The following is a 23052-nucleotide window of genomic DNA, read 5'->3' as shown; positions in this document are numbered from 1 at the left end:
CCTGAATTTATAGTCACTGGCAAGATGTAGAACCCCCCCGACTATTCCATTAGTTAACCCCAAGTTTAGAGAAAGTCAATATAGAGATATTAGAAATCAAACATCAGAAGAACAATGTTATTTTTTTTATTGCAAGTCCTCAATAGCGCAACAGCTTGTGTAGATTGGCAGCCAAGAGCGTTTTCTTTAACCCCGTGTTAGCCCGGTGACCTATTCAGTTTCTGGGAAGTAGTTCTTTTTTCAAACAAAACACAAAATATACCATTAAATATTTCAAATTACAGTCAGGTTTACGGAACTTTTTGTATTGTGGGGGGAGATTGAACAGAAAGCTGACCTTATGTGACAGCATTAACTAATATTGGAGTTATGACAGCCCTATTAACAACACAAATATAGGACAATCATTTCTCATTTATGAATTATAAGCAGATGTTTACTGATTTATGGCTCCCCAATTTGATTGAGATTGGCCACGCAGTTTGGAGAGCTGAGGGTGGGGGAGGAAGGGAGAAGGTTTGGCTCCCAAGAAAGTATCAGATTTGCAGACAACCTTAATCCCCTATTTTTAAATAAACGTTTACCATCTGCTGAGGGATGGGCCGCATAGAAGTCTCTCCGCCTTTTCATCTCATCTGCAGGAGAAACAAAGCCAGCACAACACGGTCAGATCCAAAATGTGTAAAACTGGTTTCTTTAAAGGGAAAGGTAAAATGTGAGAAAAAATAGATGCCTACCTTTGAAAAGGCCCGGAACTAATTTATAAACTATGTCTTGTAATGTTTTATCGGCCCTGGAAGAGAGGAAAGGGGATAACGTTTGAAAGTAAATGGATGTTAATTCCTAGACACTGCCAACATTTGGCAAACCATTTAATAAACCTGAATATGTGAAATGTCAGGAGAGTTTTTTGCAGCCCAATTAATCGCAGAGCAAGAGGAGGCCAGTCGGTCCCTCCAGCCTGCTCCCCCATTCAACAGCGCTGCTGCCTCACAGTGCCAGGAACCCGGGTTCGATTCCCAGCTTGGGTCACTGTCCGTGCGGAGTCTGCACATTCTCCTCGTGTCTGCGTGGGTTTCCTCCCACAATCCAAAAGACGTGCTGGTTAGGTGCAATGGCCATGCTAAATTCTCCCTCAGTGTACCCGAACAGGCGGGAGTGTGGCAACTAGGGGATTCTCACAGTAACTTCATTGCAGTGTGAACGTAAACCTACTTGTGACGCGAATAAAAAATAATCCTGGCTGATCCTCCATCTCAATGCCATTTCCTGCTTTCTCCCCATAATCCCTTGATGCCATTAAAAGTTAAAATTCTACCTCTTTATAGAATACATTCAATGACTTGGCCTCCACAGCCTTCTGTGGTAGAGAATTTCATAAATTCACTACCTGCTGAGTGAAGAAATGTTTTCTCATCTTAGTCCTAACTGATCTACCCCGCATCCCGGGACTGTGATCCTCGGTCAAAACATAATTTTCCACAGCTCCCATTCTTAAGAGTTGAAGCCGCACCACATTAATGACAGAAGTGTGTGTGTGTGTGGGGGGGGGGGGGGGGGGGCGGAGGGGGGGAAGTTTATAACTCGCCTATAACAAATCAAATTTCCTGGACCCATGTTCAGAAACGGTTTGGATGAATAGACCATAAGACATCGGAGCAGAATTAGGCCACTCGGCCCATCGGGTCTGCTCCGCCATTCAATCATGGCTGATTTTCTTTCTCATCCCCATTCTCCTGCCTTTTCCCCATGACCCCTGATCCCCTTATCAATCAAGACGGCTGGTGGCCCAATGTTAAATTCAGAGCAAAATGAAACACTCCAGGATTGACGTTCCCAAACACGGATCCCAGAAGGACAGAGCACGTGACAACACAACTCACCTAATGCTAAGAAGGGGTCTAGTTTTGTGAACCTGCACATCACATATGGGACAATACTTGTTGGTCTCCAAGTAGCGAACGATACATGTTTTACAAACTGCAAGGGTTTAAGCAAGAAAAGAGATCTCTGTTAGAAAATTGTATAAACTCGGCAATAAAAAAATATACGGGCATAATTGTAAATGTTTGCGGTCAGTTTCTATTAATGTTAAAGAGTTGGGTTTGCAACATTTCACTGTTGCATCATCCCTTTTGTACAAGTGCAATGTAAAGTCCTGTTATTGAGTTTACCGGCACCGTCCTATGTTTTCGATCTGAGCGATAGCGGTACATCTGAACTTTTCCACGTGTTTATTATTTGCCGTGGCTGGAGTAGCAGTTACAGTTCGACGTCGAGGGTTAACAAAGTCCATCCAAGGGCTCTAGCTGAGACCGTGTGAACTGTTTCAGCGCAGGAGGTCAATGCGTGGGCGATGGTCTCTGGCCGCAGTCCCACTTTGAGCTGCTCTTCGGGTTCCACTTCCATCTTCCTCGGCCCGTCCTCAGGCGGGTGGGTGGTGCCCAGATTTTCCGTGACCGCCTGAAGTCAGTAAAAAAAAACCACTGGAAATTCCTGTGCTGACGCGGGTATATCTAGCCCGGAATTTAGGTTACATCAAGGTGTCCCTTTGATATAATACAGTACTCTGGTAGATTCCAAGCACTCACTTACAGCGATTGAGTTCATATTGAGGGGATTATTAAACTCCGGCTCCCAGACAGTGTGAAGGCAATTGATCAGTTTAACTCCCTCCACCTGCCTTGACTCCTTAACCCTTAACGCCGCATACCCGACAACACTCACCAATCTCAGTTTGGAAGTTTCCAACTGACCCCAGCCACACTTGTTTTTTTCTGTGTGGACAAGAATTACACATTTCCACCACCCTCAGCTTTCTGATTAATCCAAGAATGTTACTGTTTCTGTGTAGTATCTCCATGGCATCTCCACGTCATGACTGTTTCTGTGAGCAGCGAAGTCGGTGAATGCGGTTCTGTCAGAGTGAGCACTTCCCATGGTGGTAATGTCCCTCTATGTCTGAATGGGCGATGACGGGGCAACGCTCCGAAAGCTCGTGCTACCAAATAAACGTGTTGGACTTTAACCTGGTGTTGTGAGACTTCTTACTGTCCCTCTATGTTTGAGATTGCCTGTCCCTCTCCCTGTCACAAATGCAGGCCGCGAGTGCTCAGATTAGACCTGAGCAGTTTGATAGATTTCTTCAGCATGAAAGCGCAACAGGTTAGGTGCATTGGCCATGTTAAATTCTCCCTGAGTGTACCCGAACAGGCGCTGGAGTGTAGCGACTTGGGGATTTTCACATAACTTCATTGCGGTGTGAATGTAAGCCTACTTGGGACTAAATAAACTTGAACTTTTAACACGTAGAACCCACCAACCACCCCCCACCCCCCCCCCCCCCCTCACGCCAGCAGTAACATCAATCCTGGTATCATCGCTACCAAACCAAATGTTCAGGGCCGCTGTCATGCCAACACCCCCCCTCCCCCCGCGCAAAGTAATAGTATTCACTGAGGCGATGACTCTCTCGAGCTTTCGAATAAATTAATAAACTCTTCGAGTTTTGCTCTTTCGGTTCACGGCGTCACATCAACCCCTCAATGCTTCGCAAAAACACTCCACTTTCTCCTACCCTGGCCAGTGACGATGCTGACCTTTCGGAATCTAAACACGGATTGATTTATTGTCCAATGCTATCATATTTATTGAATTATTATTACGCAGGTCATCTTTACACGAGGTCAAACTCAATTAGAAATGTATGCATCCGAACAAGTAGTGATTTAGAAATCTATCCCCAGTCCAACGCCGGCACCTCCACATAATGGAAATCTATGATGTAGGATTCCGAGTGGGGAGGAAGTTGGTTTGAGGAGTTTTTTTTTGAATGCCGCTGCTGGTAGCTACTCCCACCAGGAGATCTGCTGACTTGCTATGTCACACTTGTCTGCCTTACGCCATCCTCACACACCCACTGTGGATGGTATGCAACCTCTCTGTCATGTCCATCATCCAACTACGCCTAAGTCACCCTCCCTCCCCTTTCCCACTTTTCCCTCTGGGAGAAATTTCTGTAGCTTTTCAGCTTTGATAAAACGATTAAAATACTGACATTTGCTTTCCTGGGTGTCACTTCTGAGGTTTGTTTTGATCTCCCTCGCAATTGCAAGCACCCCTTCACTTGTCTGCTGATCTATATATGGATCGTTTTTACCTTCCGCTTTCTAAGGGCCTCTAGTTTCTTCCATAGATCTTATTGTTCAGGTTTGGGAGGCGGACATAAACGCGGATAGAATGTAAAATCTTGATTTGTTTTCCTTGAGTTTTCTTGCTCACACATCCTTCATCTTCACAAAATTACTTGTGGCTGTCTCTCTCCTTCTGACTTGGAAATCACATCGACCACCTTCTGCTATTGTTTGTCCCAATTAGACAAAATGAACCATTTGTTCCACTGTGACGCCATCCACTTCAATCTTCACCCCAGTTTCTCCTGGTATATTTCCCCCCTATTGCTTTTGCTTTTCACACTCGATCCATTTTCTAAACTTCTAGATTTAACTTGATGGACGATATTTTCTAAGGCCTCTTCAGATTCTGCAAATACCTCGTCAACAGGTTTGTTAAGTTGCTGCTTCCAATTTTTATCCCAGGAAACACATCTGACTCTGAAGGTCTGCACTGTTCTGTGCAGACTGAACAGTTCTGGGGGACATTACACAGCCTGATCATATTCTTTATTTCACTTCCAACATATCTGATTGTTCATCTTCTAGCCTGATGCTCGCATACACATAAAGCAATCTATAATATTTTTATGCTTTAAGACCAAAAGACTTAGCAGCAGAAGTAGACCATTCGGCCCATCGAGTTTGCCCCACCAGTCAACGAGATCATGACTGACCTGAAAGTTAATCAACTCCACTTTCCTACCTTATCCTTATATGACTTGATTCCCTTGCTGATTAAAAATCTGTCTATCTTAACCTTGAACATACTTAACAACCCAACCACTACAACCCTCTGTGGTAAAGAATTTCACAGATTCACTACCCTCTGAGAGAAGAAATCGCTCCTCATCTCTGTCTTAAATGGCTGACCCCTCACTCTGAGCTTATGCCCTCTTTATGTAATCTGTAACAAAAAAGTTAGTTATTTTTTTAAAAACTTGCTGAAGAAACTGAACACGACAAAAGGGTCCAGGTAAAGGATATCTTTATATGTTTTCTTCCTGGTTAAAAAAAACATGTAATTTTCATACAGCGTACAGTGAACATTTTTTTGGATTTGATTGTAATTTCAGGACAATGAAGAAATATGAATTGTGATGTTAATTGCAAATATTTCTTTGTTGGAAAGTGGCACAAGTTAGAAACATAGTGAAAGGTCGGCAAAGGAAAAAACAATTCAATTTGCATGGCTATAGTGCCTTATAATGTTTTCATGGTGTCCCAAAGAGCCTCATGACCAATTCATTATTTCTTGGAACCTATTGATTGCTGTTATGTGGGTAGATATAGAGAAAAGTAAATAAACAGTATTTGATTACAGATAGAACAATGCACAGGCAATATTGTGAGGCATTCATCTGATTCAGGGGTGCAGATGGTTTTTATAAAGGACAGGACACAGCTGGAAGTGTTTGAATGGATGCAATATAATCATGAGGTTCAACTTCTTAAAATGTATAACACTTGACTTTTGTGAACTATTGCAAACTTATAAATTATTTTGGAGTTAAGATTGCCTACACAGAGATAAGGTTGGATAACTGAGTTTGTAACAGAATCTGATGGATTCAGACATTTTAAAAAAGGCAATAATGGATAGTTGGGAGTAGATTTAAAATAAGTCATTTCCACTGTTTCATGTGATTAAATGTATGATTGCATACATACAAATATACAAATTAGGAGCAGGGGTAGGCCACTCTGGCCCTCAAGGCTGCTTTGCCATTCATTAAGATAATATAATGGCTGATCTGATTGTAACCTCCAGTCGACATTCCTGCCTACCCCTGATAATCTTTCACCTACTTGGTAATGAAGAATCTATCTAGCTCTGCCTTCAAAATTACAAGACTATAATGCAAATAAAGGGAGTGGATGGTTTATTAATAAATATTGAGGATCTCTTGCACACCAGCAATATAACTGAAATCAAGTTAATTACACGGACAATAATAGATTATTGTAAATTGGTGCATTGTCTAGGGTGATTTTGAAGCATTAATGTAATCACATGTGCTTATATGTTGGATAATGGATTTGTGAAAGTGGATACGAAATTCCTTTCCAATCAAAAATCTGGAATTTCAAACTGGTCATCTAACTTCTGGGATTATGTTTCTGACTTCAATTAAAGAATTTGATGAGATTATTTTTAATTTTCGGCCCTTTCCTAAACTGTACTGGGAGTGGGGGTCAGTAAGACTGTTTTTGCAGTCCCCATTCTGATGTATGATGTATGTCTTCAACATAGTTAGTCAAATGTATCAATAAATAATTCCAGTCCATTGCTGGAATGTTTATTTATAATAATCAGCCTGTTCTAGATTGATCACAGACAGGGCTTAAGTGATGTGAAATAATGTAGCAAATAAGCAATAAGTGACCAATTACATTTGCAACAGAATGGACTGAAGTTACAAGTATTAAACCTTACTTTCAGAAAAAAATACTTCATAATTATTGCATAATTAGCATGTAATTTCTTCAAAAAACAATTAATTGGATAATTTCTGTTTTAAAAATAGTAATCATCTGGAGCATATCTCTCAAATGTACAGGTAGATACAACAAGATTTAATCCCAAAGGTATTGTCACTGCAAAACTGAAATACATTTTCATGAATTTGCCTGATTAAAGAGCTATATGAAACTGCAGCAAATTACTCCTGATTGGAAACGACTTTATAGTAATTACTATATGTTTTGTCTGTAACTCATGCATTAGCTAGATAGGAATAGGCAGATAGAGAAAAGCTGCGACTTACCTTGTTGGGGTAGGGGCTTTAACATAATGAAAGGATTACTATGACCTCAGCAACAAGCTGAACAAAGCTCCAGCTGTTCAGAGACATCACATGAACTGTCAGATTGAGTTACAGCCTTCCTCCTGTCTAGGTGCACGTTAGATTTCAATCAAAGGTGCTCATGCCATTCATGAACATTGGAGCGAGTTTGAGTGAGGGCTAAAGGTCAAAGCTAAAGGGGTGCTGCCGGGTACCATGGCAAAGTAAAACACCTGATTCCACTTGTGACACACTTAAGAGTGGGCTTCAGCTTGTGGTATGGTGAATGGCGCGAGAACAATACTCCCTGGGTTCCACCTGGTTCACGATTAGTAGTTTTGCTGGGCCATGAACAAAGATATCTACTAATTATCATGAGGAAAACAGATGAAGTGATAGATAGGGCCTCGCGTGGCAGGAACTGGCATGTTATAAGTAGTTGTATTGAGTTATTCAGGGTCCCGCACCTTTTACCAGTTGAAACCCTAGAGTCACACGTTGATTGGGTCTATTAGCATTGAAAGTAAATAAAAACAAATATGTTTACATCCTTACAATCAAGCCCAAATTCAATTCACTGACCATTTCTTCTGTGAAGGAGATATGAAAAGAACCAAAGGAAAGGTGCCATGATGTCCTAAACCATCATTGCAAAAGTAGACATTACCATTAAGATTCAGAACTAAAAAAATACACAGTAGTAAAACTTCCGCCAACATGTTTCACAAATTCCTCACTTAACCTTCAAAATGTCATTCCTCGGTAGCCTGCTATAAGGTAGTCTAAATAAATGGAAGACATTGGCATGGCTTAGGCTTGAGGCTGAAGAGTTTACATAAACCAGCACAACTGAAGTGAACTCACATGAGTGTAGACATTCAATGATAGTTGTGGCATCTATAAAATATCCCCCGCACAGGGCGCACATCAGATGAGGATTCAGTTCTGTGATTTTGATCCGGGTGGTTCTGTGCATTTTAGCTGCTATGGACTCTGAAAAAGTAAGAAAAGAACATTCATTGTTGGATTTGGGCTCGGTGCATTATAGTTCATGTACAAGTTTAGTAACAATTTCCAAAGAATTCGACTTAAATAAAAACATGATAAATATATATTTTTTGCAACAATTTCACTTAGATTGCACCAATTCTTGAATTCATAACATGGAATAGAAGGGTTGTTTTAGGAAACCAGGCTAAGAAGCATTCTAAATGAACAAACGCAAGTAAATAACATAAAGAAACTGGGGATAACCATGTGGGGAGGCGAAGCCACAGGTTAGGCCCAAGATAAGGTGAAGTAAGTAAATATGTTTATCTGACTCTTTAGAGTCAAAATAACTTGTCCATATTCAATGGCCCTAAACTGCCCCAACAGACAACAATCTCAACTCAGGGACTGGAACCCAGGGAAACTATAATACAAGCTACTCCTTAGATTATTCAGTAATGAACTGGATGCATTATTACAAATGCTAATATCTGGAAGCTTAGATAATATGTTGTGAGTCACCCCACTATTTATTTAATCAGAAAACATGGCAGTTTGTAGGTATTACAAAAACAGCAAGAAGACTGTCGCGGAAGGAGGGTGTTACTGTGGTAACTTACTCTTTTTACTGCTGGAGTCAGCAAGAGAGAATGAGAAAGAAAGTCATCTTTCAAAAATGAACATGTTGACTGCTGCATCAGAAGCAGAGGGGTCAAGCTTCCTTTGGGAGGATGGGTATAACAGATGCACAAACTCAGTTGACTAACATTTGAAGTACATCATCACATTCCAAAATAAAATGTTCCAATCTATACAGTTGGAACTAGAGACGGAGTTGAAAGAATTGTTGGCGTTATCCTGTTGAATGGAATAGTAAGCAAGTCCTATGGAATGTGCTTACAATATCCCAACTCGAATGAACAGACTCATTTCTTCTCGAATATAGCAAGAAACCTTTAATCGTGTTTTGCAGTTAGGTGACATTTTGATTTCATATAATGCCATTTTAGAAAACAAAATTGTACCTGGAACATTGTTTAGAAAGATTTGATTTGGTTGTGAATAACAGTGTTGGATAGATAGCATTTTGCAAACATATGTTGAGATTTGTTGAATTGCACCTATCTGTCTTAAGCACTTGAAAGACACACTTTAATTGGTTTCGTCAATGCTTGTAACATTCTCCAATGGAACAATTGGAAGTGAAAGGAATTGTGATTTAGAAATCTAACTCCACATGGAGTATCTGAGGTCTCAATCTTAAGTTATACATCAAATAAGTGATACATTTCTCTACATCACTGTCTTACAATCCAACAGTCGCCAGTTTTACCTAAATGCTACCTTTTTATATGTAGACACAGTTGCCAAGCAACTGTCTTAAAAGGTAGATATAAATAGCAATGTGTGTATCCAACCCTATATATAACACACGTTTCTGAAACATGTCATCTCATAAAGAGGAGGAGGCCTGGCTACTTTGGGAAGTTGAGCATGCTGAAAACATGATGTGAGTCCAAAACGTGTCTTCTTTTGTGGTAAAACTATGTACAGCCTGTTGGTGCATCCTGAACTCATCATCACCCAAACAAGAAAGGAAGTGATGATATGGCTGATGAATAGTGCAGTCGGGATCCTCACATGTGACACCTACCCTTAAAACATCAACAGCAGATATGTTTTGCTGGGGAATGGAGGAGGATGTTGGGTGGCAGGTGGTTACTTCCATTGTAAATAAAACAATGGCAGTAGCAAGGCCATTCATTCTAATATAAAGGAAAAATGCTGCGGCTGCTGGAATCTGGAACAAAAAACGAAAATGCTGGAAAACCTCAGCGGGTCTGACATCATCTGTGGAGAGAGAACAGAGCCAATGTTTCAATCTGGACCCGGCGGATCATCCTGACTCCAAACATTGGCTCTCTTCTCTCTCCACAGATGCTGTAAGAAATCTCACAACAACAGGTTAAAGTCCAACAGGTTTATTTGGAATCATGAGCTTTCAGGGCGCTGCCCCTTCATCGGGTAAGTGAGGAGCGCTGCTCCTTCCTCACTCACCTGAGGAAGGAGCAGCGCTCCGAAAGCTCGTGATTCCAAATAAACCTGTTGGATTTTAACCTGGTGTTGTGAGATTTCTTACTGTGCTTACCCAGTCCAACACCGGCATCTCCACATCCTGGCTTCCACAGATGCTGTCAGATCTGCTGAGATTTTCCAGCATTTTTTTTGTTTTTATTTCCATTCATTCTAATGTTTAGCACGTGACTTCCATGTCCAAATGTAAAGAAGTGTACACCCATCACTGTTGCTGTTTAGTTTGAACTCCCCCTTCCAAAAAAAAATAGCACCAGCATCGTCACACAGAAGCTTCAGGACTGGTCACCGAGGCACAATGCAATGGGGCCAGGTGCAATGCAGTTTGAAGCGATAACCAAGAGGCTCCTCTCGAGTTTACTAAATGGCACTGCTTTAAGACCGGGGTCAAAGCTGCAGGTGGAACGCGCAAACACGAGACACTTCTGAAACCGAGGGGCAAACAAAACACACCGGCAGTTCCCTTTTGTAGCCTTCGGCACAATGATTGTGATCGATTATCGGAAGGGACTATTGAATCAGAAAATATCGAGCGCTCACCGCCAGCGAGGTCGTGACAGAAACTGGCCACTGCATTCTTTAGAGAAAAGATGTCGGTGTTGCATTTTAGATGTTATATCTACAATATAATTTTATAATATAATTGCTTAACCACGGCCTGGTTTTCATATTTTTAGTGTGTGGTTCCAAAACTTGAAGGGGAGAACAAAGGAAAAAAGTCTAAAAATCGCAGGCTTAGAAATATTCGTTGATTTAGCACATAGTTGAATTAGAGTGTTAGTCAAATTTCACAGACAGTGTACGAGTTTGAAAATGTTATGGGAAAGAATGAGGGAGTTACAGAGAGGTACAGCTTTCTACAAGCACAGGAAGGGTATATGTCCCCTTCTGTCCTCACTCCATGTGTATTGCACCGGTACAGAGAACACTGCCAGTCAATCATCTTTGGAAATTATGATGGTACGTGTTGCAAGGAATATGCCAATGAAACACACGCGTATACACAACAGTGGACACCAATGGGGCCTCGGGAAGACCACATCTCTGCCAATCTACCCGAGCAAGGTTAATCAGAACCGAGCGGCCTTCGCCGGGAGCTGCCCGGTTGCCCAGGTAACACAGGTAGTTGCCCACATCCGACGTCTGATGGACTCGATCGCGGGCGACGTGAGTCGGGTGGAAGGGACGGCGGGGGTGCACAATTCGATGGCAAGGGAAGGAGGTTGGATGGAAACATACCGGATCGGTGCGGCTTGCTGTATCCGATCCCACTACACCGTTTTACCTGGCTCCCCAGTCCCACCGGAGTGTACAGTGCTCGCTGGACCGGGTCCACATATGGTAAGCAGTCCTGCACGTACCATCAGGGATATTCCCAATCCCGCCGTATACTATCAACAGCTCTGCTGTACACGCACACTCAAATTGCTGACACTGAATATTTACCAACCCCTCTGGCTTTCACTCGATGTCTTAGTAGGAAACCATTCTCTGTCTGTCTTATCTTCTCTCTTTCTCCCTCTCCCCCACCCTCCAACACACACACACACACAAATTTTCATAGCCATTGATCCACACACAATCAGATAAATGATCCAATGAACATTTAACATGCAATTCATTATGCAGAGTGTTGCTTTGCACGGGACACATACACAGACGCTTAAATCGATGCTGGAGAAAGTTAATATCGCTTTCAAAATGCACTATCACACCCCCGCGGCCGGCGGCTGAAACTGCCACGCAAAAAGAAAATGTATACGAAAAAATATGAGGATAAATGAAATGCTAAAGCAGTGGCCCTTCAAATAATATCTTTCGAGAAAGGAAAATGAACTGGGACACACGGTCCCAGTCATGACGTGGATAGCGGCGACAGTCCTCACTCCTGGTTACTATAGCGACCGTCGTTACACTTCGTAAGATTTCCCCCTTCCAAAAATAGTAACCAACCAGGCGAGCGAGTGGAGAAACTCACCTTGCTGCATCTAATATTCAAATCAGTCCTTCGCAAAATCCATCTTGGGAATCAACACAAGGCAGACTCAAGAAGCAAATTAGTGGAGAGGATCACTAATCTCCACTGTGTGTGTATGTGTATTTACGTTTGTGTGTATGCGTGTGCGTATTTGGGTTTCTGTGTATGCGTGTGCGTGTATTTGCGTGAGTGTGTATTTGAGTTTATGGGTGTATTTGCGATTGTTTGTTTGACTGCGAGTATGCAGTAGTCTGTGTGTGAATGTTTGAGGTATGTCTGTGTTTGACTTTGTTTGAACATATAGATTTTTTAATATGAGTGGTAGTGTGTATGTGAGTGTAAGTGTATGTATACGTTTGAGTGTTTTGCCTGTGTTTGAGTGTGTAAGCGTGAGCGTGTGCAAGTGTGTGTGTGCTTCTTTGAATATGTGTGTTTGAGTGTTTGTGCATGAGTGAGTGTCTGTGTGTGTGCTTGAATATGCGTGCTTCAGCAAGTGTGTGCATTTGAGTGTGTGAGTGTTTATGTTTGTTTGAGTGAATTTATATGTTTGATTATTGGTGCTTCCTGAGTGAATATTTTTGCGTGTGTGTTTGAGTGAGTGTATTTGTGTGTGTTTGAGTGTGTGCACTTGAGTGAGTGTGTATTTGAGTGTGTGTGTTTGAGCGAATGTGTGTATTTCAGTATGTGCATTTGAATGTATATATTTGAATGTGTATTTATGAGTTTGTTTTTCAGCATGCATTTGAGTGAGGGTGTTTGGCTGAGGGCGTGTGTTTGAGTGTGTATTTGAGTATGTTTGAGTGTATGCATTTGAGTGTGTGTTTGTGTGTGTCTTTGAGCGTGTATTTGACTGAGAGTGTTTGAGTGAGGGTGTGATTTTGAGTGTGTGTATTTAAGTGGGTGTGTTTGAGTAAGTGTGTGTGCATATTTACAGATGCGTGCTTGAGTTAGTGTGAGTGTGTGTATTTGAGTGGGTGCATGCTTGACTCAGTGTATTTGAATGAGTGTGTTTGAGTGCGTATGTTTGAATCTAGTGTGTGTATTTGACTGTGTGCATTTAAGTGTGCATGAATGTGTGCATTTGAGTGTGTGTTTGTGTATTTGAGTGTGTTTATCTGAGTGTGTATGAGTATGTGAATGTCTGAGCATTTCAGTGTGCATGTATTTGAGTGTGTGTGTGTATCTGAGTGTGTGTATTCGAGTGTGTGTTTGAGTGTGTGTGTAGTTGAGTGTGTGTATTTGAGTGTGTATGAGTATGTATTTGAGTGTATGTGTAGTTCAGTGTGTATTTGAGTGAATGTGTATTTGAGCGTGTGTGTATTTGAGTGTGTATTTGAATGTGTGTATTTGAGTGTGTGCATTTGAGTGTGTATTTGAGTCTGTGTATTTGAGTCTGTGTATTTGAGTCTGTGTATTTGAGTGTGTGGTTGTCCACATGACTGAAGTACATTGTATTGCATTGGGAGGCAGATGGACAGTTTGACCCACCAACCAACTGATTGAGTGACTGAGTGGCAATGCTGCTGCAGCACCGGTACCAGGACTGGAGGGTGGGGGAGGTGCATCCTGCTAGTTACCTGTATTGCGGGCTTTAGTTGAATCAAGCTTGTGACGGGGCAAAGAAAACAGTGAGTACGTGAGGTTTGCTAAATCCATACTCCAGAGTTTAATAACTGGTCAATCTCCCAGTAGTTCATTTGGACACCAAGCGGATCGCTCATGGGGCTGGGGGGAGGGGAGGGGGAAATCGGTCGGGACACCGTTTTCCCAAAAGAAAAGTTAGTTGCAACACAGTGTGATCCAGAGGTCGGAAGAAACAGCTGTTGACAGAGATGTGAAATAAACAAAACAGTCTGTGCTTGCCTTGTTTTTACTTAACTGCTGCAGAATGGAAGTAATTGACAAGCATTGCTGCTTTATTTTACGGGCAGTGATTTATCTGATAAAGTTACCAAACTCTTCCCGGGATTGTAAATTCAGGGTTTTAGCGGATGCCGATTACATTGCACGTGACGCTCCCCTCTCCCTGCTTCATCGCACCCACGCACTTCCCCACCACCATTCCACCTCCACCACCACCCCCCCCCCCAAACCCTCCAACCCCCTCCAAAAAAATGGACCCCAGTAAACACTGGCTATTAGATCTTTGGATAGCGGTAGGACCCTGAAAGGTTGGAGGTCACAGCGCTTCTCCTGCATGTCCCTGTCAGAGTCAATACATTTCTTTAGTTAACTCTCGCGGTGGATTATATTTCTCGCCTCTGTGATGTTGCAAAGCAGCAAGGAATCGGCCAACCTTCCCAAGTCACTAATGCGCTTGGACTTGCCGCGAATATATCGCAGTAACAAAAAAAACAAAGCACTGTGAAAAGGAAATGCAGTCCAGCTCAGGTAGCTAAGCTTCTCTATAATGGATTTGATATTCTTTGGCATCAAGGTGCAGTTCGAGTGAGTACAATTTTTTTTACTAAAAGTCAACCTTTCCGAATCTTTCTATATCAGGCAAGGTACTTATTCAGTAAACCAGTAGAAATGGAGTCGCTCTCTCCGAGAGCTGCCTGCGACTGCTCTTATTTTTCACAATAATGCCACTTAACATGGAATCTACAGCAATGTACCATCTCTATACCATGCACAGTAACGACAATGCTGGCTTCCAGCTGACGTTTTCTATACAAAAGTTCTGCTCCCTAAATTAATGCAACTTGATTGTCTAAGCCTCTGGTTTCTTTAACTGTAGCGTGCATTGGGTGGTTGTTGTAGCAACGGGCTGCTGTGCGAATGTCCAATGTGTATATTCCTTATGGATAAGGCCACACAAAAACGTGTACACTCAAAACCCTGAATTGGAACACCTCAGTTTCGCCAGTTCAATGTGGGCCTTCTGACGGAGAGGGAATACCGGCCAGGAATTAAGTGGGACTTTTAAACAGCCTGTCTTGTTAGAGGGATGTGTTCCATAAATAACGTTAAAGAAACTCAACTTGGGTCAATATTGCAAAAGTCTGCTGAAAATGTTAACTGCGGAGTTCTGAAAAGCATGATGGGTCCCACAGGATCTAAAGCTGTCAGGCCCTCTCCAGCTCTTGTAACGGAGATGGGGATCCCCCTACGTTTCATTCCTTGTCCCCTCTGACCCGTGAACTTGCTTTTCAGAGCAAGGGCTGCCTGCAGTTTAGTAGTGCGCAGCCTGATGGGATGGTGGGAGTCGCAATAAATTAAAACTGGAGTTTCCCGGCACGACTTTGTCATTTTCAAACTAATTTGATAAACTCCAGCTGGATAGTTACCAACCTGTCATTGGAAAAGCGTCGATAATATATATTTGTCGATAATGTTTTTGTCTTCTTTAAGTATCAGAATAACATATATGTTACGTTTGATAGGCGCAGATAAAAGATCAAATCCTGTGACTGTTTTAAGCTTGAACGTTTTAAGGGGTGAAATTGCGTGAGGCCCAATGTAATCCTATGAGCAAACCCGCAGAATAATTGGCGTTGCATACTGTACGGGTTGCCGAATGTGTCAGAATGTAGTTAGTTTCCTTTTGCCTGGCCTACGTGTGATATCATTTCGACAGTAAAACCCCCATTTGTGCCTCATTCATTTGCAGTCAACCTTGTCATTGCAATGGACTTACAGGCTGCAGATATTGATAAAGGGAGAGAGGCGGGGGGGGGGGGCATGGAGTGAGGGGAAGTCAAAGAGAGAGAGATCCTTTAAATAATAAACTTTGCAAGTACTAGGTTGAACACTTAGAAAAACAGGTCTACAGTTTAATAAGTCGAGCGGTATTACTTTAATCAATAAATCAGCAATGTTTGTGTCATTTACAATCATTGACACCAAGAAACGGGAATTCTGGCGAGTGCTGGAGGATAGGACATTCTAATCGCCAGGAATCCGTTAGCTATACATACCAACTTTATTGTGTGTATGTCTCTTTAGACAACTATGCATGGTCTCGCTTTTACTCCAGGTGTTGCGAAATTTTAGCTCCTAATCGGCTCACACTTCTGTCATTTTCCCTTGATTGTGATAATTAATTATTCATTGTCGGGCAAAACCCCGACAGAGGAAGGACTTTGGTCCCCGACTTGTGATCGGGCAAATAACGGGAGTCGGCGGCGCCCAATCTTCTGGTAACTCTCAGGTTCAACGCGACAACAGAAAGGACACGTTGATCAGACTCGCATGAAACACCACTCTCTGAATGTTTCGGGTTATTAACACCAGCGTGGCTATTCTATTCCAGCAATGGCTGGAACCCGGATATACTAGACACCAGACACGTGATTTTTGTCAAGATTTTTGTTTTCTTTTATATATAGCAAAGAGCTAAACCACATGGCTTTCGGTATTGGGAGAGACCGGGGACGTGTCAGATAGCAAGAAAAAAATACAAATCAAACTGTGACTTCCTCCAAAATGGTCACTTTAACTTAAACTCGTTCCTCAACACGGTAATGCCAGATCTCAACACCATCGCGGGAGTGGGGGGGGGGAGAACAAGATCAGCAATTTTCACCCTACACCCGACAACATAGCAACGCCGACCGGGCATTTCGAAGCAATTTATAGACCGGATTAGTGTGTTAATAATTTTCCTCCCATATGCCCGGGGTGATCAGACAATTCTCATAACTTGGACCAACTCGTCAGCTCCCTGGGCCCATAGACTGATCGCCAATGGGCCATTCTGGCACTTGTGCCCCGATTTCTATACGTTGGGGGGAGGAATTCGGGGGGGGGGGGATGGGTGGGGAGTCCATGTGGGAACTGCGGAGAAAGGCGCATGTTTCTCGTAACGAGACACACACACACGTAAACACACTCACTCCAGCCTCTGTCTCAAGTCTAAACTCGCGTACCCTCTGAAAAATATATACATGATAAAAGCTAACGCTGTGTGTCTGTGAATCTCCCACCCTCCCCTCAGAGAGAAATATACCCCGTTTACAAAAGGGTAAAACCATTACCCTCGTTACTTCACGCCCAGAATACAGCCCATTATTACAGCTCTCCGCTCTTACAGATTGGCTGCAGAAGTGTCACCGCCGAAATCAGGCTTAAAAAATATATTTACAAACAAAACACGGAGGGAAAGCTAACATAACTCGTGTCACCATCAGTGGCAAGACCTTCACAAAGCATGGCACCAAGTTCACAAAGCACAAACTGCAACCACATTAAAACTGAATTTCCACACCGTCTCCCAGGTTACAGAGTTCCACATAATAACATTTCAATTCCATCCACCGATCTTCACAGATATACTCGTGCATTTTGGCTGGGGAGTGGAGGCAATTTTTAAAAGGCTGCGAATCTGGGGGACAGTTAGTGTCCAAACTGCATCCATCGGGGGGGTTGGTGGGGAGGAATAAAACAAGCTTTCAGTCCAAAACACACAACAGGCGCATTTAAAAATAAAGTGATCCAATGTAGTTTCGTTATAACCAGTCGGGGCTAGATCTCTGCAACCAGCTTTGCATTTTTCCTTGCGTGTGGGGTTGTGTGGGACACAAGCTGTTCCGAGTCCTGCACTCACACAAATAAAAAATATTGAATAAACCAGTCTCTCCACACTTCCCTCCCCCCCCCCCCCCCCCCCCCTGTCACAGGTATCTAGACAAGACTGTGAAGGTTTAGCTGCTAGCAGCCGCTCTGATAAACCCGGGTTGTAACGGGGGAGGGAGGGAGCAGAGAGCCGACTCGACTTGCAAGTGTTACACCAGAGGACCCGGGCGCAATAAGTTCGTAAAAGCCCCGGGCTGGACGGGATCGCCCCGGGACTCTCGCCCTGACAATCTGCACCCTCTGCAGATCCGGATTCTATAAAATCGCGGCGGTGAGAGGCCGGGGTAAGGTTGAAATCGGGGGAGATATCGGGGTGCCCACTCGATTCTCCGCACACGAGGCTGGCCGGGCCGGACGGACCGTCTCTTCCAGAGCTCGGCTGAGAGATTGGGAAGGGAACCGGGCTCCAGAGTGAGCAGAGACCGGGAGCCGGGAGTGTGACCTTTGGTGCGGTGCCAGGGGGGAGAGACTGGGTCGGGGGGAAGGGGTGAATTCGAACTTAATTGGGCGCTGGTAGAGAGAGAGAGAGGGGAGAGAGAGAGAGAGAGAGAGAGTGCTGCGGCGTCGGGAAACTCGGCACTGTTTAAAAAAAGGGTAGAGAGACAGAGGGAGAGAGAGAGAGCACTAAAGGCACAGAGAACCAACTCCAATCCTGGAACAAATACAGCACCCAGAGGCGGCTGCTGAACCCGCCTGCCAGGCACAGGGACCGCCTGAGGTCAACCCCAAAGCCTGGGGCCACAATGGGCACCGGAGCAACCGGCAGAAGGAGCAAAAACAATGCAAAGTAGCAGGATCGGTGCAATTGAATTGAAGGCAAGCGGCCATCTTGAAACAGAAACAGCGAAAGGATGTCAACTGATCTCGCACCACTAATTTTCGTTCAACTAAAGGCATCTGGAGGAGCCCCAGCCCTCTCCCCCAGGCTGGCCGGACAGCCGAATATTTTTAAAAGCGGCCCCTACCTGCTCGCCTGGCCCCCGCCGTCTCTGGTGCGATTAATCGAGCGAAGGAAGAGTGTTTGGCTGGAGCTCTCTAACACACACTCCTCACACAAAATGGCTTTTTTTTTCAGCTCCCGATCGACCGCCCCGTTTGGTCACGTGGGTTCATTCCTTCAGGGTGTCCAGAGACAGAAATACTAACTGAGAAAGAGAGAGAGACACACACACACACACACACAGGGACACAATACAGGGGAGACACAGAGACACACACACACACACACAGAGAGGCAGCCAGCGAGTAGGGGAAAGGCTGAGAGGGCAGACAAGCAGAGGGAGACACTAACATGGACATACACAGAGGGAGAGAGAGAGACCCACAGACACACCCACCCACTCACCCACCCACCCACACACACACACACAGAGGGGGAGAAACTGAGAGGGAGAGAAAACCTAAGAAAGACTGAGGCACACCGAAACGGGGGACAGGAAAATCCGAACTGAGACAGACACACAAAGGCAGACAAACACTGACTTGAGGGAGACACACACACACACAGACACAGACAACGGAAAGAGGGAGGCTGCGGTGGGGAGTACTTACCACCAGTTTTAAGAGGCTCAAAATTAAAATGTAACAGTTTATAAAAGGTAGCCGATTAGATATATTATACACCAATACTCACAAAGGAAAGATTAGTTAGTTGCTCCTGTATTGTGTGAGTATTATTCACTCCAATATTACAAGTGGTTTGGGACATATAGATTATTAATTGGGTGTCTGAATCTTGGTTGGTGGGGGGTACCTGTATTTGTTTGTTGGCTAGTTTGGATGGATCATTAACACAATGTAAAGACACAACTCAGGATTCAACTTCAATTACCGGTCGATGTTTTTTAAGCATCGCGGGGATACACGGCAGCGTTTACAACACATGGAATTATTAATCATTTTACAAGTCTGACTCGGACAGAATCGGCGTTGTCCGAATGTCCTACAGCCAGACTACAATCACCGGATACTTTCCTCTAAAAACTTGCCTCTGAATATTTGTAATAATTTTTTCGGGTTAAACACAACTGCAGGCGGCCCCTCGGCGATATATGAAAGGCTGCCAACGTGAATCCTACACAGGGAGCTGCCGACATAATCATGTGGCGATAATCATGTTTTTTCTGGTTTTTAATTTTTGGCTTTCGGGCTGGAGACAAGATCGATCAGAGTCAATTTCTGATCGGAAATGTTTGCAAACGGGCTGGCAGTTTCAGCATGCGGAAGTTATAAGTTCCAGGGTGCCACAAATCAACTATTTCCACCGCTTCCATGTTCTATATTGATATATAATGTGTGGAGAGGGAGGGAGAGAAACAGACTCGGCCGCTTTCATGCAAGTTTCATACTTCCCACCAACTGAAACATCTCGCTCCGAATCCTAAACAATCATGGAATTAAACATGGGAATTGTACACCTCGATGGTCTACCCTCCTTGTATTCTGCATCATTCCCTCTCCAGCCTTTCCACCGCAACCTCAACTTGACACGACCAGCCTCTCACCCCCCCCCCCCCCCCCCCACACACACACACCCATTCCCCACCCCACACCAACCCCATGGCGGAGCTAGAAACCCATCCCTGTTTTCTGTGGTGATTTGGGGGGCGGGGACGAGAGGGGTACGAGAGGGGGGAACTGAGTGATTTTTAAATTTGCACCGGGAATTGAAATTCTCCAGTGAACAAGGGGCGGGGGGGGGGGGGGGAGGGGGGGGGGTCCACGTGCATTAATTGATTTGTGACATTAAAGACTAATTCAAAAACCACACGTTCCCGATGTAAAATAAAGGAATTCTGTGACTCCCAGAAACGGGGTGATCGCCATATGAAAAATGAAATCATTTTTTTCTGGTGCACAGGTTCGGTTCAATACTGTGGGAGCTGGAAGTATTTGAAGAGTGCAGGCTACTGGACATTATAAAGCCCCCAGCAATCTGTACCTCCCAATCATAGGTTACTCTGGGCCCGGGAATATGGGGCTTGGGTTGACCGGTACATTTTTAAAAATCTGGCTGAGGTTAGTTTAGATTCTTACGGGCGTGCATTATTTTTTCCCCAGACAAGCAAAGAAGAGGTGAGTGCTGGGTGAAGTATCTTCAGAATTCGGGCCGCCTAGTATTGCCAGGAAGGCGCTTGAGGTCCCATTGCCCTCGCCCAGATCCGACAGGGTCCCCAAGGCAAAACCGAAAGGGTTCGCATCTTTATCGATTACACTTGACCCGGGTTCAGTGTGTCTTGGATATGAGGCACCCAGGGTCTCAGCAGCTCGGTATAATCAAATTCATTAGAGCTAAAATTAAAACTTGCGGTGGTTGAATCTGAATTAAGAAACAAACAAAAAAACCGAAGAATAGTCAGCGGATCACTCAGCCTCTGCAAGCGAATGTTTGGGAGATCTTTCATTAGAAACCCCACAGCTCTCCCCTCAGCACTGTCACCCATTTCAGATGCTGGGAGTCCCGCTGTGCAGACCCACTGCGCCCTATTGATAAACACCCAGTTCACTTCCAATAACAAGGGAGGGACCGCAGCAACTTCTTTGTGACACAGCCTTTGAGTCTTTGAATAACCACACACCAATGACTACAGAATACTTCAGAAAGCACCCTCCCGTCTTTGTCTCAAACTAGTGAAAATAATATCTTCTAATTATTTCCCATTAGCAAACAGTCTAAAGATAATTTCGCATTTTAATTTCAGATTTTTGCCGGTTGATGGTCTAATGTACAACAGACGGGGCGGGGGTGGGTCCTTGATTCTGAACGCATGACTTTGACAGTCTGGGTGGAGGGGAGAGGCCGAAGGGGTGAAATGTGTCGCTAGCTCGGATAGAGTGGGCACCACAGCGTTACACACGGCATGAAGGAAAACAAAATGGTTCTCCCAAGTTCACTACTCTTTCCCTCTGTGCCTCCCATACGAAATACTTATGTTTCGACTTCAGCTTTTCCCGCATCCACGTCCTTACCGGTAGAGAGAGATGGTGATGCAATCGTGGATGAGGTCATGGGAGGAAATACCTCACCAAATTCAAAACCAAGAACGATTAACCTCACATCATCGAGTTAGCGGTGAACCAATTGGATCAGCAGCAAGCAAGTTCACCCACCAACTGTCCTTTAACCCTGGCTGACTTGTGACCGCTTAAGCCTCAAAGCAAAACCACGTTAATATCTATCCTTCAACCAACCTCACTAAACATCAGGTTATCACGCTGTTTCATTTCCTATGTTACAATAGTGACTCCGCTTCAAAATGTGTTCCATTAGAGGTAAAGCGCCTTGAGACGTCCCAAGGCCATGAGAGGCGCTATATAAGTGCAAATTATTTCCTTTTAAAAAAATCACCCATTGGAAGTTGCCTATTTGTGTTTTGTGTTATATAAACATGCTCAGTTAACAATTGTAATTCCAAAAGAGAAAACGCTGGAAAACCTCAGCAGGTCTGGCAGCATCTGTAAGGAGAGAAAAGAGCTGACGTTTCGAGTCCAGATGACCCTTTGTCAAAGTTAACGTATGCGCCACATACATTGGGTGATTGGCGAGCGACAGATTATGCAGGTCCACAGCCTCAGACGCTGCTCTTTCAGAAGTTGCCCTGGCCGGTGTCCTAAGGAATATCCATTCGCCTATGGAAACTCCGCCAGCCTCGAGTGGAATACAAGGAAAATATAAACATGCCCCAGTCTAATAAGTGTCACACATTATCGCCCAATCCTTCCCGTATACCTCCCAAGTCTGGTTAGTGTTCTCTGAAACACCTTGTTCTTCTCTCTAATGTTGGAATCAAAAATCACTGAATTCTTCCCTTGCCTAACTCAATCTTTCCAAAGCTTCAGAACATCCTCCCGTATTTTTTTTCATCCCTCCACGGGATGTGAGCGTGGCTGGAAAGGCCAACATTTATTGTTCGTCTCTAATTCCTGAGTGGCTTGCTGGGCCATTTCAGAGGGCATTTAAAAGTCAGCCACATTGCTGTGGGCCTGGAGTCACATGTAGGCCAGACCGGGGAAAATTGGCAGATTTATTTCGCTAAAAGGGTATTAGTAAACCAGATTTTATTTTGCCACAACCTGGTAGCTACCTGGTCGCCAATACTAGCTTCGTTTTATTCAATGTGTATTTATTATCTGAATTAAAGTTTAAATTGTTGGTATTTTAAGTCATTATTAAAGCGAGACCTCTAAATTATTATCCTTTCACAGAATCGCTATGCTGCCAATCCCCATACAGCCCTTATCATTGTAAAATAAAAGTTGTCATTACCTATAATTAATTCATAATTTAATTCTGTTTGAAATTTCCAGGTTCTTTGCCTTTTATTGGTACTGATTTTGTCCTCTCTCGGGACATGACCGGGCTGCGGATTGGGGTGGTCTGAGGAGAGAGGGAGGGGAGAGGAGGAGTTTAGTCACTATGTTCCAGCCATTGTAGTCTGGGGCAAGCTTGATGGAT

At 43.8% G+C, this 23052-nt stretch overlaps 1 protein-coding gene across 1 annotated transcript in view; it reads right to left on the bottom strand.

The window, feature by feature from the left end:
• LOC144500758 (polycomb complex protein BMI-1-like) overlaps positions 1-18691 on the bottom strand; it is a 28679-nt gene extending 9988 nt beyond the window's left edge. The window contains exons 1-5 of the mRNA XM_078224160.1: positions 18563-18691; positions 7823-7951; positions 1884-1980; positions 738-793; positions 585-635 (exon numbers count right to left, since the gene is read on the bottom strand). Coding sequence (XP_078080286.1) covers positions 585-635; positions 738-793; positions 1884-1980; positions 7823-7934 — 316 coding nt within the window. The 5' untranslated portion in view covers positions 7935-7951; positions 18563-18691. The remainder of the gene's footprint in view (positions 1-584; positions 636-737; positions 794-1883; positions 1981-7822; positions 7952-18562) is intronic.
• Positions 18692-23052: the final 4361 nt, after the last annotated feature.

Source organism: Mustelus asterias, chromosome 11, assembly GCF_964213995.1.
Source record: "Mustelus asterias chromosome 11, sMusAst1.hap1.1, whole genome shotgun sequence".
Lineage (NCBI taxonomy): Eukaryota > Metazoa > Chordata > Chondrichthyes > Carcharhiniformes > Triakidae > Mustelus > Mustelus asterias.
The sequence above is the reverse complement of the archived record's forward strand: the minus strand, read 5'-3'. Positions and strand labels throughout refer to the sequence as shown.